This window comes from Ovis aries, chromosome 7, assembly GCF_016772045.2.
Source record: "Ovis aries strain OAR_USU_Benz2616 breed Rambouillet chromosome 7, ARS-UI_Ramb_v3.0, whole genome shotgun sequence".
Taxonomy (NCBI): Eukaryota; Metazoa; Chordata; class Mammalia; order Artiodactyla; family Bovidae; genus Ovis; species Ovis aries.
Genome location: NC_056060.1, coordinates 41,296,181 through 41,310,023, shown reverse-complemented (window position 1 = coordinate 41,310,023; position 13,843 = coordinate 41,296,181). Strand labels below are relative to the sequence as shown.

The following is a 13,843-nucleotide window of genomic DNA, read 5'->3' as shown; positions in this document are numbered from 1 at the left end:
AATAGGACAGGGAATGAAGAGACTTGGGAAAGAGTAAGGAGATACATCGTGGTTCTGACTTGACCATGGTTTCTGCCATAAGAGCACCATTGTCCTCAGTTACCGCTGGAACCCACCTCACTCGCTAAAATTTGCTACTGTACAGTAGTTCCTTTTATTCCTGGGGTTTAAAGTGACACAGAAGTAGTAGAAAACCAATTATAAGTAGCTGAAAGTGAAACAAGATGTGGAAGGAAATAAAAAACACTTGTAATACATGAACTGCGGGCCAGAAAGTTTCATGTTACCTCATCTCCACAACAATTGTATGATATTGACCGTAGTCTCATTTTACAGACATAAAGACTGAGGCTCAAAGGAGATAAATAACCTTTTCAAGGCTGCATAGCTAGATATGGGCACACTTGAGGTTTTAATTCAGATTATCTGAATCTGAGTTCATATTTTTCATTAAGTTACCACTGTGGGAATTTTTAAAAGTGGAGGATGAAGGTGAGAGACAATGATAGCAATTCTTCCCAAAGATTGTAAAGTATCATTGCAGGGGCTGGTCATTTATTATTTTGTGGAGTTGGGGAGAGGATGTCTTTTTTTACTATAGCACCTAGCATAATATGTTGTATTTATTATATCTACAGTAAATATTTATGAAATCGATATCAATAATTTGAAGAAATTTAGATTCAAGTGTCTTGGGAGCAAAAAGTTGTTTTCACATGAATTTTGCAGTATTTTATTTCTGAATTATGAAAAGAGGTTTACTTATACAGTATTCAAGTCCACCTTAAAATTAAGCCAATCAAATCTCAAAGTGTTCTGCTGGAATGTTACAGACTGTCCTTGCAGATTTGGATTTATTGTACTCTTTCAACTGTATACTACTAATATGCTAAGCCATAATACTTTACATAATGTACTTTATTAAAGTACACGCAAGTTAGTAATGATAATTACATTTGCTTTTCCTAGCCTAGGAAATCAGCTTTCTCCTTAAAATCTCCTGGAATAAGGCCTAATACAGGCCGACATGGCTCTACCTCAGGTACTTTGCGAGGTCACCCAACACCATTAGAAAGAGAACCGTGTAAAATAAGCTTTAGTCGCATTGCTGAAACGGAGCTTGAATCAACAGTGTCAGCACCAACCTCTCCAAATACACCATCTACCCCACCAGTATCTGCTTCTTCAGACCTTAGTGTGTTTTTAGATGTGGATCTCAACAGTTCCTGTGGTATGTATTTGATGTAAATTGTTTGGCAAAAAAGGGAATCTTGTGTTTTAGTTAATTCTCATCATTTTAGTTAGGAAACTGTAGAATCCTTTACAGACTAATTAGTGTGAAAAATGACATCTATATGTGAAAATAGTGATTAACACAGGGGAGGAAAGCATTATTTGTGCATTGCTTCTGCATATGGTGTTGATGGGAACGATTATAGTAATTATAAGGCTGTGATGATTGTAAAGCAACCACCATATTTGATGGTTCCTGTAAAATTAGAGGGACAATGGTTTGATGATTATGCATTGAAAATTTTGTATGAACTTAATGGCTTAATTTCTCGACCTAAGAGATTCATTGCAGTCTGCAGGCTTCCCTGGTGGCTCAGAGGTTAAAGCATCTGCCTGCAATGTGGGAGACCTGGGTTCAGTCCCTGGGTGGGGAAGAGCCCCTGGAGAAGGAAATGGCAACCCACTCCAGTATTCTTGTCTGGAGAATCCCATGGACGGAGGAGCCTGGTGGGCTACAGTCCACGGGGTTGCAAAGAGTCGGACACGACTAAGCAACTTCACTTTCACTTTCTGCATGTTATTTTCTAGTTTATTCATTCAGCAAAGATTTATTCAGGACCTTTTGAGCCCCAATACTACTCTAAAAGGAGCAATAGCCAATGAAAAAGAAAACAAAGCAGATAAGTTCTGTGAAGGAAATTTAAAGAGACTGATAGAGAGGGAACTATTTATGCTAAGAAAGAAAAAAAAAATTCCAAGTACAAAGAATACCATATTCATTCTTTAAAAACGAACATGGCAAAAGATGATGATAAAGTTCCGAACTCTGGGCATGTTATTATGTATGTTACATTATGCAAACATATCTTTAAAATATAATCATACATATTACCTTCCTTTTCAAATTGATTTTTCTCCTTCTAATAGGAAGCAATAGCATCTTTGCTCCAGTCCTCTTGCCTCATTCAAGTAAGTAAGAATGTAACTTGATTCTAATGAAATGACTGTAAAGATAATAATTGCATTGCTGAACTTTGTATATGAATATTTTGAATTTTAGCAACATTTAAAGATTTTACTAAATGAAATTCTTATAAATGGATGGAATTATTTTTTTACAATTGGGTACTATTTAAACTTTACTACAGTTTATTTTCATCATTTTACTGTATATGTTTTAGGGACTGCATGGTGCTGAACAAATTACTTAGCATCTCCAATTTATTAAGGGTCAAATGAGATAACTATATAGAGCACCTAGCACATTGCTTGGTGCAGAAGGAACAGTGATTTCATATCGGTTGTCTTTCCTCCTCTCTGCTATTTCCAATTCATTTTTCTACTGGAATAATACTAAATGTTTATCAGGTTCCTAGGCTAACCTTGATCACTTATTTCTTCTCATGCACTTATTTAGTTAAAGTAGCATTTTAAGTAAAATGCTATTCTGTCATCCTTAATTATAGAGTGACATAAATACTGTCACCTACCTGTGGTCATTTGTTTAAAACAGAATAACCCAAAGGGACACAGCAGCTTCAGGAATAATTCTCCCAATCTAGAGGACTTCTGCTTCTATGATAGCAAAATGTAGATCATATAGATAGTAATAAGAGAATCCCTGTCTTGTGAGAAAAGTAAGTTTATTCTTTTAAATATTTAATTCTATACTTTAATTTCACAGTTTTTATCAAGGTAATATATGCGTAGAGTATCAGAAGTCAAATAGTGCTTAAAACACTTAGGGTGAAATTAACAACAGTATTCTCCCTCATGACTCCCCACCCCTTGTTTTGCAGTGATTCTTCTACCTTTCTAAGTGATGTTTTTATGTTTTCTCTCTCTTGAACCATTACTTTTACACAGTGTTTAAAAGAAAAGGTAAATGAGGATTTCCCTCTTTACCTAATAAACTTCCTGCATTTGGGGAAAATATTATTCACTGCTAAGTCAAGGAGTATATACTGTGATTATGCTTCCTTTCTTGTATGCTGTTTCCTGAAGTTAATAATTGCTTCATTAATGTTTAGGATTTTTGTTTTTTTGTTTTTTAAACGTCTATTGCTAAGTCTTCCCACACCCTTTAACACCATAGTTTTCCTTAAAGTCAGACCATTTGGGGAAATTACCAAGGTTTTTTTGGTTTTGAGGGTTTTCGTGTACGCTTTTTCACTGGGAAACTTCCTTACTGATGATCTTTTGTCCTCCTGCTCCATTTGGGACTAGTTGCTGTCTCGGCCTCTGACTTAGCTGAAATCCTAGAACTTTCTTCTGCTGTCGTACTGGAAATTCCCTTCATCTCTCATATATTGTATTCTTGATTTTTGGATTCCTTATCTTCTTTCTTGATAGGCTTCCTTATTTTGATAGGGGTACGTTCTGTAGTAGCTACCTGAGAAAGGATTCATAGGATATAAACTTTTAAGTTCTTGCATTTCTGAAAATGTATTTATTATACATTTCATTGTTAATAGTTTAGCCAGGAGAATTCCATGGCAGTCCAGTGGTTAGGACTCTGCACTTTTGCTGCCAAGGGCCTGGGTTTGTTTCCTGATCAGGGAACTGATATTCCACAAGCCTGCACGCTCATGCTCAGTCACTCAGTCGTGTCCGACTCTTTGTGACCCCTTTGGCTATAGCCCACCAGGCTCCTCTGTGCAGGGAATTTTCCAGGTCAGAATACTGGGGTGGGTTGCCATTTCCTTCTCCAAGCCCACATGGTGCAAACTCCCCCCCCCCCCCCCCCCCCCCCCCCCCCCGCCCACAAAAGTTTGGCTACGTAGAGAAATTTAAGTCATTTTCAGTCAGAATCTTGAAGAGTTTCCCACTGTGTTTTAGCTTTCATACTTGCTGTTTAGAAGTCTAGTATCACTCACTCATAAATTATTCATGCATAATTTTTAAATGCCTGTTACATGTAGGCCCTATCGCCGGTACAAGAGAAGTGACACTGAACAAAATAGACAAAGCTCCTTCTGTCAGTGACCCTACGTTCTTAATACTTTTTTTTGAAAACTGCAGTTTACTTGCTGTAATAACAAAGAGACCCAAAAATGCAGTGCCTTAAATGAAATGGAAGTTTGTTTCTCCAAATAGCCAAAGTAAACAACTCTGCTCTACTAGGCTTTCAAACTAGCAGGGCAATCCAGGATTCTCAAAATGTGTTTGAGCAACTGATTTGAGTTGTTACCATTTTTCTGCCAGTAGGAACTTGGAGGGCAAGGAACTTTGTTTACAAAAACATGGTCTGGGAGTTGCACATATCACTCCTGCTCTCATCCCATTGGCCAAAACTTAGTCTCATGGACACAGCTGTAAGAAATGTTCTCTCTAACTAGGCAGATCCTATTACTAAAAGGAAGAAAGGGAAAGGTGCCCTGGGAGACAATTAAAATTGGGCTTCCCTAGTGGCTCAGAGGTGGCCACATTAAATTCAAGAAGCTTCTGGGATCTTCTGTTTATTCCTAATGATCAGTACATTCCCAGTGATCTGCTTTGATGTGGGTCTTTTTTTTTTTTTTTTTCATTTTGTGGTGTATTTAATGAGCCATTTAAATTTAGAGATTTATGTCTTTGATTTCTAGAAAATTTTCCATGTATCATTTTGTCAATACTTTCTTCGCTTCCATGTTCTCTGGGTCCCGTTTCGGAGCTTATTTTCCATATTGTACATCCTAGATTCATGATTCAGTTTTCTCTTATCTCCTCTTGTCCATCTCTTTGTTTTTATGTTCTGTTTTCTGGGCGATCGCCTTACTAATCACCCAGCTTTTCTATTTTTTTCATCTATCATGATTTTGAATTTCTCAGAATTCTTTCTAAATTCCCTCTCAGCATGCCATTTTTATATTTTTCTCTTCTGGCTTAATTTTTTAATTTTTGACAGATTTTGTTTCTGGTATGTTTTTTTTTCCCTGAGTTTCTTTCTTCTATTTGTTGTGGTCTGTGGTCTTCCATACTGGAGGCTTTTCTTTCTTATCTTACATCCTTAGCTTTCTGTTCATATTTTAAAGTGAGACAGTATAAGTTGATGGGAAGATCTGTATCCATGGGTAAAACTTGTTGACTTGTGGGTTTCACTGTAGGGTGATAGAGTGATAAGAATTTTTTAAATTAGGAAATCCTCATATTTCAGAATCTGTGAGGCCTTTTCTCTAAGAGTATTTAGTTTCTCCAAAGAAAGATCTTTGAATCTTCTCCCTGCGTGATCTTTGCACTTAGTATGAAAATCTGTTTTCAGCACAGACTAGTGTTCCCCACGTCTGATATTTAGATTCTCCAGTGAATAAAACCCTCAGTCTCCTGCCAGTGGTGGAAATGTGGTAATTTCCTGGCCTCATTAAGTGCAGAGTAGGGCTTTAGGGTTCTCGTTGTCCCTGATATAGACTTGATCAAGTCCTCTGTCCGTGCCTTCCATTATACCCAGTGCCTTTAATTCCTGAGCCCTCCTTTGGTTCTGTGGGGGCAGTTTTGCTGCTGTTTGTCAGTCTCATTCATTATAGACAGTTGGGTTTCGTCTTCCTCCATTTGTCTCCTTCATATACACTGTAGTCCACCTTTATGGGTTGAAGCTTCAGGATTCAAATGTTTCCTGGTTTCACTGAAGTTTGTATATGTTTCTTATTTTCCTTATTGTTCAACAGTGGAAATGTTTTTACTACATATATTAGTTTCTAGTGCTTCAGTAACAGTACCACAAACTGAGTGACTTCAAGTCCACTTCTGAGGCTGAAAGTCCGAAAAATCAAGATGGCAGGGCTGTGCACCCTCTGAAACCTGTAAGGAAGGATCTTTCCTTGGCTTTGCTGGCTTCTGCCTTTGCTGGTAATCCTTGGCATTCTTTGGTTTGTAGATAGATCACTTTAACCGCTGCCTCTGTTGTCACATGGCCAGCTTCTCCGTGTATCTCATTCTCTCTTCAACTGTGTTTATAAAGATACCAGTCACACAGAATTAGGACTTCCCAGGTGGCACAGTGGTAAAGAATCTGCCTGCCAACGCAAGAGAAGCAGGAGATGCGTGTTCGATCCCTGGGGCAGGAAGATCCCCTGGAGGAAGAAATGGCAACCCACTCCAGTATTCTTGCCTGTGAAGCCCCATGGGCAGAGAAGCCCACTCTTTATGACCCACTGTTGATGGGTCACAAAAAGTTGGACTCAGCACACAGACAGAAATAGGGTTCACTTTCATCCTAACTTGATTTCAGAGCTGTAAAGTCTGTATTTCCCAATAGAGTCATATTTATTGGTACTGAGGCTAGGACTTCAACATAACTTTTATTCAGGGAAGGGACGCAGTTCAATTTAAAATACTATGTCATTTTATAACAAGGAGTTTTAGACATTATTTTGGATGATAGTAAAATAGACTTTCCATATCATAAATAAAATCATGTTTTGAATTTTAATAGAAAACATTGAGAGTAACTGCAATTAAAATTCTGAGTGTCTTAAGGTCCTGAAAGAAATAAAAATACAAAAAGTACTCAAGTACAGTGAGAAAAACAGCAAGAAACAATGGACATGAATAGACAGTTTACATGAAAGAATGAGCAAGCCCATCTTAAAAGGTACTCATATATCACTTACCCTTGTGAGTTGATATATTAGTATGATCCTTTTGGAGAGAAACTTGAAGACAATGTATCAAACCAAAAAAATGTTCACACCTTTTGGTCTGATTCATGCAATAAAAGGTGAGTACTTTGGACCAGCTACTCTGCCAACTACTAAGGATTCAGTAGCAAACAAGAAAAAGTCTCTGCCTTCATTAACACTGAATACCAAAAAGTTTTTGTGAAGAAGGCACATACATGAAGACCACGTTGCTCATCCACTTACTCTCTTGGTTTTTCTACTTTACTTTTAGCTCCTTACTCTCTCTTGCTGGTTTCTCTGCATTTTCCCAACCTATTAAAAATGGAACGTCCTAAGTCTCTGAATCTCTTTTCTTCTCACTCACTTGGTGTCTCATTCAGTGTTATATTATCTTTAAGATGATAATTCCCCAATTTTTTTCTCTCCCCAGAACTTCTCTCTTGACCTTTAGCCTCGTATAACCAGTGTCCTGTTCGATGTCTGTACTTGAATATCATGCCCTCTAAAGTCGTTCTTTCCATTGCCACCTCTTCCCAGTTATAATCACATTTGTCTAATTGCTGAGGCTGAAAATATTAAGAGCTATCATTTACCTGTTTCTTTTTCCCATACCCAAAGTGTGATCCATCAACAAGTTTTATTTGCTCTCAAAATATATCCAGGATCTAACCATTTCTTGACTTCTTTACTATTGCTACCCTGGTCCAAGTGACCACAATCACTTACCTGGTTTATTATAGTAGCATCCTCACTTCCCACCTTCCATACCTCAGTTTTCAGTACAGCAGATGGGTCCTTTTAGAATGTAGGTTAGACTTGACTCATCACTACTTAAAGCCCATGGCCTTCCATCTTAGAGTAAAAGACACAGTTCCAGTTTCTTCAGAAAGGACCCATAAGGTGCTGTGAAATCGGACCTCTGATCGGTCAGACTTCATCACCTGCTGTTCTCTCCTGTCACCTGCTCTGCTCTAGCTACCCTGCATCCTGGACATAATCCCACATAAGGACTTCTGTTCTTCCGATTCCCTCTGCTTAGAGTGCTGCTCACCCGTCTGGCCTAATGGCAAGCTCCCTTGCCTCCTTCAGCCGTTCTTCTCAGTGTTTCCTGAAGGAGGTCTTCCCTGATCACCCTGTTTGAACTTGCTCCCCATTCCCTATGTAATATGTCTTCTTTTAACTTGGAGCTGTTATACTTTTACTTAATCATCATGTTTATTCTTTCTTATCAACCTAGAATGTAAGCTTCATAAGGACATGAATTTTTGCTTCTTGTTCACTGCTGTATTGCTAGTGCCTAGAAGAGTGCTGGCACTATAGCAGATACCCGATAAATATTTGCTGCATGGATGGATGCGTGAATGATAAAAAATTGGAAGTAACTTAACATAGCTAACTAACATTGCAGAAATTGTTTAGTAAATTATCCTACATTCACTAGTATAGAATAATGAAGTTATTTTAAAAGCTCACAAAACCTGAATAATCTGTGGGGAAGTGCTCTTAATGGAAATAAAATTGAAGTTGAGACTTCAGCACAGGTTACTAAGTACCTCCTGTCATAGTGGTTAAGTGGTCTGACTGTAGAGTCAGACTCAGTTTCAAAAACTTAAATGTCTCATCATCATTAAGATACTTTTTGCTTCCATAAGCATGTGTGTTTCTGTGAGGAAGAGAAGACTCAACTAATTCTGCCTTAAACAGTAAGAAAGCATTCTGACTCATTAGCTGAAAATCTGGAGGACGGTTGCTTTAAGACTGGTTGATTCAGTGTTTCAGTGATATTATCAGAGACCAGGTTTCTTTTTGACTGTTCGTTGTTTTGTCCAGATTATCAGCTTTATCTAAGGCTGTTTTTCCTCAAAGTTGAAAGAGGGGTGGCAGGAGCAATAAAAAGGTTATGTGTGTCCTTGCTCAGTCAAGTGAGAAAGAGGTACAAATGACAGACTGCTTTTTCAAACGAACAAGAAACTTCCTTTTCAGTAGCCTCTCGCATAACTCCTTTCAGATTTCAGTAGTCTGAATTGGGTCCTGTGCCAACAGCTAACTAAACCAGTTACTCTGGCTGAGGGAATGGTCTAAGCAGGCCCCATCTTTGGAGCTAAGGGGTGAGATCAGATTTCACTGAAGCACATGGCTGCGTGCATAAGAAAGAGGTAGCTACAGATCTGATCTTGTCAAGAAAATGAGTCCTTTGTCCACTTCTTGACTGGAATTGGGGCGCCCTCGGCAGAACTGGCTGACTAAACCATATGGAATAGATTCACCATCACCTAGAGACAAAGACAGGGCAGAGTGCGGGGCAAGCAAAAGGAACGTACTGACAGCAGGTAGTGTTCTACCTGACCTCCTCGCACCATCTGCCAACACCGCATAGGGACACTGTTCGCTTCTGCTGCTGGCACTCTGAGCCAGCAGGACCCCCTGGGGTGACTGCAGAGTGATATGCTCAGGACAGCAATTTTTGACATGGAGTAATGAGTGACATCTTTACTTGGATATCCCATAAGCAGTTCACACAAACTCAGTGTGTTTAAAATTAAACTCATCAGCTTCTTTCCCAACAAGCTCCTTTAAACCCAATCTCAGTATAATGATAAACAAGACTTGATCAATGCCTTTATACAGGTCCATAATAACAGATATTATAACCATATGAGAAAGATGAAAGAAATAAATGAACATGAAAATCGTTCTATGTCTAGGGATAATTTTTCCTCTAATACTTTATTATTTTGTAAATTTCCATTAATGTGGTTATGTAATATGTCCATTATCAATAGGAAATTTATATAGAGAACAGTTCTGTGATGCAACTGTACCCTATCATCTCCTAAATGGAGGTTTTATTACCTGTGTAGAAATGTATCCGATAGTAACTTTCTCAAAAATGCATGGTCTCTGTTTATGGATGCTCTTTCTTTGGAAATAGGTACAGTTATACAAACAAAAGACTTTTCAGGGAGCAGAATCTCCTTATTAATCTTAATTGGATACTCTATTTTCATTTAGCAGTAGTATGTAGCATGTGGCAGGCACTATCAGTGTGTTACATGCTATAGATATGAAAATAAATGCTGCCCTCAAAAAGCTTGCACCTTAATGGAAAGGATAGCTAAACCAACAGTCAGCTACAGCACAGTCTGATGGATGCCGTAGGAGAGGTGATCACAGACTGAGATAAAGTTTTGTCTTATGATTGCATTATGAGCTGTGGTTAAACTAATCTTTTTTACCCCCAGAGTCTTTCTTCAGTTCGTGTGGTAGTTTACATAAGCTAAGTGAAGAGCCACTGATTCCTCCTCCACTTCCACCTCGAAAAAAATTTGATCAGGATGCTTCAAATTCCAAGGTAGGGAATTTCCCCAATGGTCCAGTGGTTAGGATGCTGTTTTTCCATTACAGGAGGCACAAGTTTGATCCTTGGTCGGGGAACTATAGATCCCACATGCTGTGCCTTGTGGCCAACAAGAGCAACAACAAAAATCCAAGGTAGTCAACAGGACTTGGGTTTGCCTCAACTTATTCAAAGTTGTGAATCTTCAAAACAGTGCTTATTCTTAAAAAGAGTCTGTCAATTATAATTTGGTTACCTTTTATGTTTTTTAAATACTTAGGTTGTTTTATTTAGAATATACCTTAAATAATTGTTTAACCCTCATAATACTTTTTCTAAAAAAGAAAGAGGCTGGGAAGATTTATAGATACTCAGAAATAACAATTTCTTTCGGGTAAAGATGGGAAAAACTGTAGTATTCAAAGCATTCTCCAAACTTTCAGCTGGTGCTTCTCAAACTTCAGGCTGCATCAGAAGCATCTGAAAGGTTTGTTAAAACCAGATGGCCAGAATTTCTGATTGAGTTGGTCTGAGGCAGGGCCCAAGAATTTTCATTTATAACAAATCCCTACTAGTAGGCTTCCCTGGTGGCTCACACAGTAAAGAATTTGCCTGCAATGCAGGAGACCCGGTTTCAATCCTTGGGTCAGAAAGATCCCTGGAGGAGGGAATGGCTACCCACTCCAATATCCTTGCCTGGAGAATTCCATGGAATGGGGAGCCTGGCAGGCTACACCCCATGGGGTCACAAAGAGTCGGACTCAACTGAGCAATTAACACTTTCACTTTCAGTAGTGCTGATGCTGCTGCTCCTGGGTCAAACTTTGGAGAACCACCACTCTGAATTTCACTGGGGATAGAAGTAAATGGCCAAAAAGCAGAAGCTGGATATTAAATCCTCTTGACATCATGTTCTTTCATGTCTTCTTGTTCATTCACTAAGTCATGTCCACCTCTTTGATACCCCATGGACTGCATCACACCAGGCTTCCCTGTCCTTCATTATCTCCTGGAGTTTGCTCAGACTCATGTCCATTTAGTCGGTGATGCCCTCCAACCATCTCATCCTCTGCTGTCCCCTTTTCTTGCCCTCATTCTTTCCTAGCATCATGGTTTTTTCCAGTGAGTCGGCTCTTCTCATCCATCAGGTGGCCAAAGTATTGGAACTTCAGCTTCAGCATTCATGTCTACAAAACTAAATATTCTTTTTACTTACTTGCCCATTATTATAATTAAAATGCATAAATTTATAAACTATCTACAAAGCAAGATAATCTGAGGCTTTATAAGATTTCAGTTAAAACATCTCATATATAAAAATATTAAACGGAGCTCTGAGTGAAACTGGGAGTAATTTATTCATCAATCTGATCATTAAACCAGATTAACCTATTTTGTGTCTCTGGATTTAACTTAACATGTAAGAATTTTTTAGTCTTTTTAAAACTTTTTCTTATAGATGTTTCAAGAGAACAGAGGTATAATTTAATTTTTTTGTTTTTGAGGGAACTATGAAATCTGATGATGACCCCCCTGCTATTCCACCAAGACAACCTCCTCCTCCAAAGGTAAAACCCAGAGTTCCTGCTCCTACTGGTCCATTTGATGGGCCTCTGCATAGTCCACCTCCACCACCGCCGAGAGATCCTCTTCCTGATACCCCTCCACCGGTTCCACTTCGGCCTCCAGAACACTTTATAAACTGTCCGTTTACTCTTCAGCCACCTCCACTGGGACATCTTCACAGAGATCCAGACTGGTTCAGAGACGTTAATACGTGTCCAAATTCTCCAAACACTCCTCCTAGCACACCCTCTCCAAGGGTACCTCGTCGATGCTATGTGCTCAGTTCTAGTCAAAATAATCTTGCTCATCCTCAAGCTCCCCCTGTTCCACCAAGGCAGAATTCAAGCCCTCATCTACCAAAACTGCCACCAAAGACTTACAAACGGGAGCTTTCACACCCCCCAATGTATAGACTGCCATTGTTAGAAAATGCAGAAACTCCTCAATGACCCTAGCCATATGTAGTCATTGACACTGGAATGGTATTTGTAAAATTTCTTTTTTTTTTAATTTATTCAAAAAAGGCATAGTATTTTAGTACTTTTTAAAAAATAATGCTCTTACAAAAATGCTACTGATCAAATAACCTTTCAGAATTGGAAAAATAAAAATACAGAAGTCATTTACCATTATCCTCAGGTGATCAGTAGCATTGCCTTGTCTTGGATCCTCAGTGCTGCCAAAAGGCCAGTATAAGGAATTCATATTTGCACTGTAGACTCTGCTAAAATATGGTTTAAAGTGAAGTTGATTGCACTGAAAGGGGATGGTGCATTTGTGGAATTTTTCAAATTTGAGTAACAGATGACTATTTAAGGCAGTGAATTTACACACATATAGGGGGTGTGTGGTGATAACTGATTTTTAAGCCTCTTTGACCATCTTTTACATCTAGTTTTTACCGAAAATTGTGAATAACACCCACTATTCTTAAACTCTTCAATGCCATGTCTTAAATGCCAGAATTTGCTGCTGAAGACAAAAGTGAAAAATAGAATGAAAATAATAGAATGCACTGTGTTTATTATTTTGTCAAAATGTAAAGACTACCTAACTCAGTCATAGAGGGAAAAAGGGCATATATCTTGTACAGATGTGCCTTTTTGTTTTTGCAGACTATGGTGTCTTTAGCTAACGAGTTGCCTATTGTTTTGGAAAACAAAGTTAATATGCCATATATGTACAGTTTTGTTTATATTGTATATTTAAAAACAATGCTAATAACCTATATAAATTTATGTGACTCAAGGCCTATAATACAATCTGCTACTTTACTAATTCATAAATCCGGAGGATAATTTTCTTATGGCATAGGAACCAACTGCATTGCCTTCAAAACCAAGTAACTTTCTCTATAAATCTCGTGTTAACTACAATTTTTAAAAGTATTTTTTTAGATTGGTAATATTTAAACCAGCAGTTAAAGCTTTATTAAACTTTTTAATCAGAGAAGTGATTAAAACTTTTATTTGCCATTTGTACTCCTCTATTCAAAATGATGAAAAAGTGTGTTTTGCTCTTAGTGCTAGCAGCAGTTGTAAAGTAGCCAAAAGCCACATTGTTTATTTACTGGTCTGTGGCCTTTTACTGTGCTTTGTATCAGAGTTCCTAACAAGATTAATAAATCACCCCAGTCTTAATTTTTAAGACTTTTAAAATGTGTTTTCATTATAAGGAACAAGGGGGTAAGACTGTCGAGTTCTGTACAAGTAATACATATACACACATTATTTTCAGTTATTTCGTGCAATTTAAATTCCATAATCCCAAAGAATTTAAGTGATGTAAACTTTAGAGGGAAGAGGGGAAACTGTCTTCACTGTTAAACGCAATCACAAGCTTCCTGCAACCGTTTTATGCATTTAGTTGAAAATTTAGGAGCCTATTACGAACTCGAGATGAGCAGACTATAGCCACCCTTGGTAGTATCTTGGAAGCTGCCTTGATTTAAAGCCAGTAATTAAAAAAAAAAAAAAAAAAAGACTGTGAATCAGTCTCCAGTCAGGTAAAAACGCTCAGGTTGGCGTTGTCTGGAAAAGTGATTTAAACTGCCCGTTCGTTAAGCCACACTTGTAATTTAGGGGAGAATGAGACGGTCTCGCGCGTAGGG

At 38.2% G+C, this 13,843-nt stretch overlaps 1 protein-coding gene across 3 annotated transcripts in view; it reads left to right on the top strand.

Moving 5' to 3' along the window:
* The window catches only part of SOS2 (SOS Ras/Rho guanine nucleotide exchange factor 2), a 100,823-nt gene extending 87,443 nt beyond the window's left edge, over positions 1–13,380 (top strand). For 2 of the 3 annotated variants that reach the window (XM_060419144.1, XM_004010508.5), the window contains 4 exons: positions 970–1,231; positions 2,161–2,202; positions 10,073–10,182; positions 11,673–13,380. In XM_060419144.1, the coding sequence (XP_060275127.1) occupies positions 970–1,231; positions 2,161–2,202; positions 10,073–10,182; positions 11,673–12,182 (924 nt within the window). In that variant the 3' untranslated portion in view covers positions 12,183–13,380. The remainder of the gene's footprint in view (positions 1–969; positions 1,232–2,160; positions 2,203–10,072; positions 10,183–11,672) is intronic. The other variant, XM_060419145.1, reaches the window with a different exon arrangement.
* The last annotated feature ends 463 nt before the right edge of the window (positions 13,381–13,843 follow it).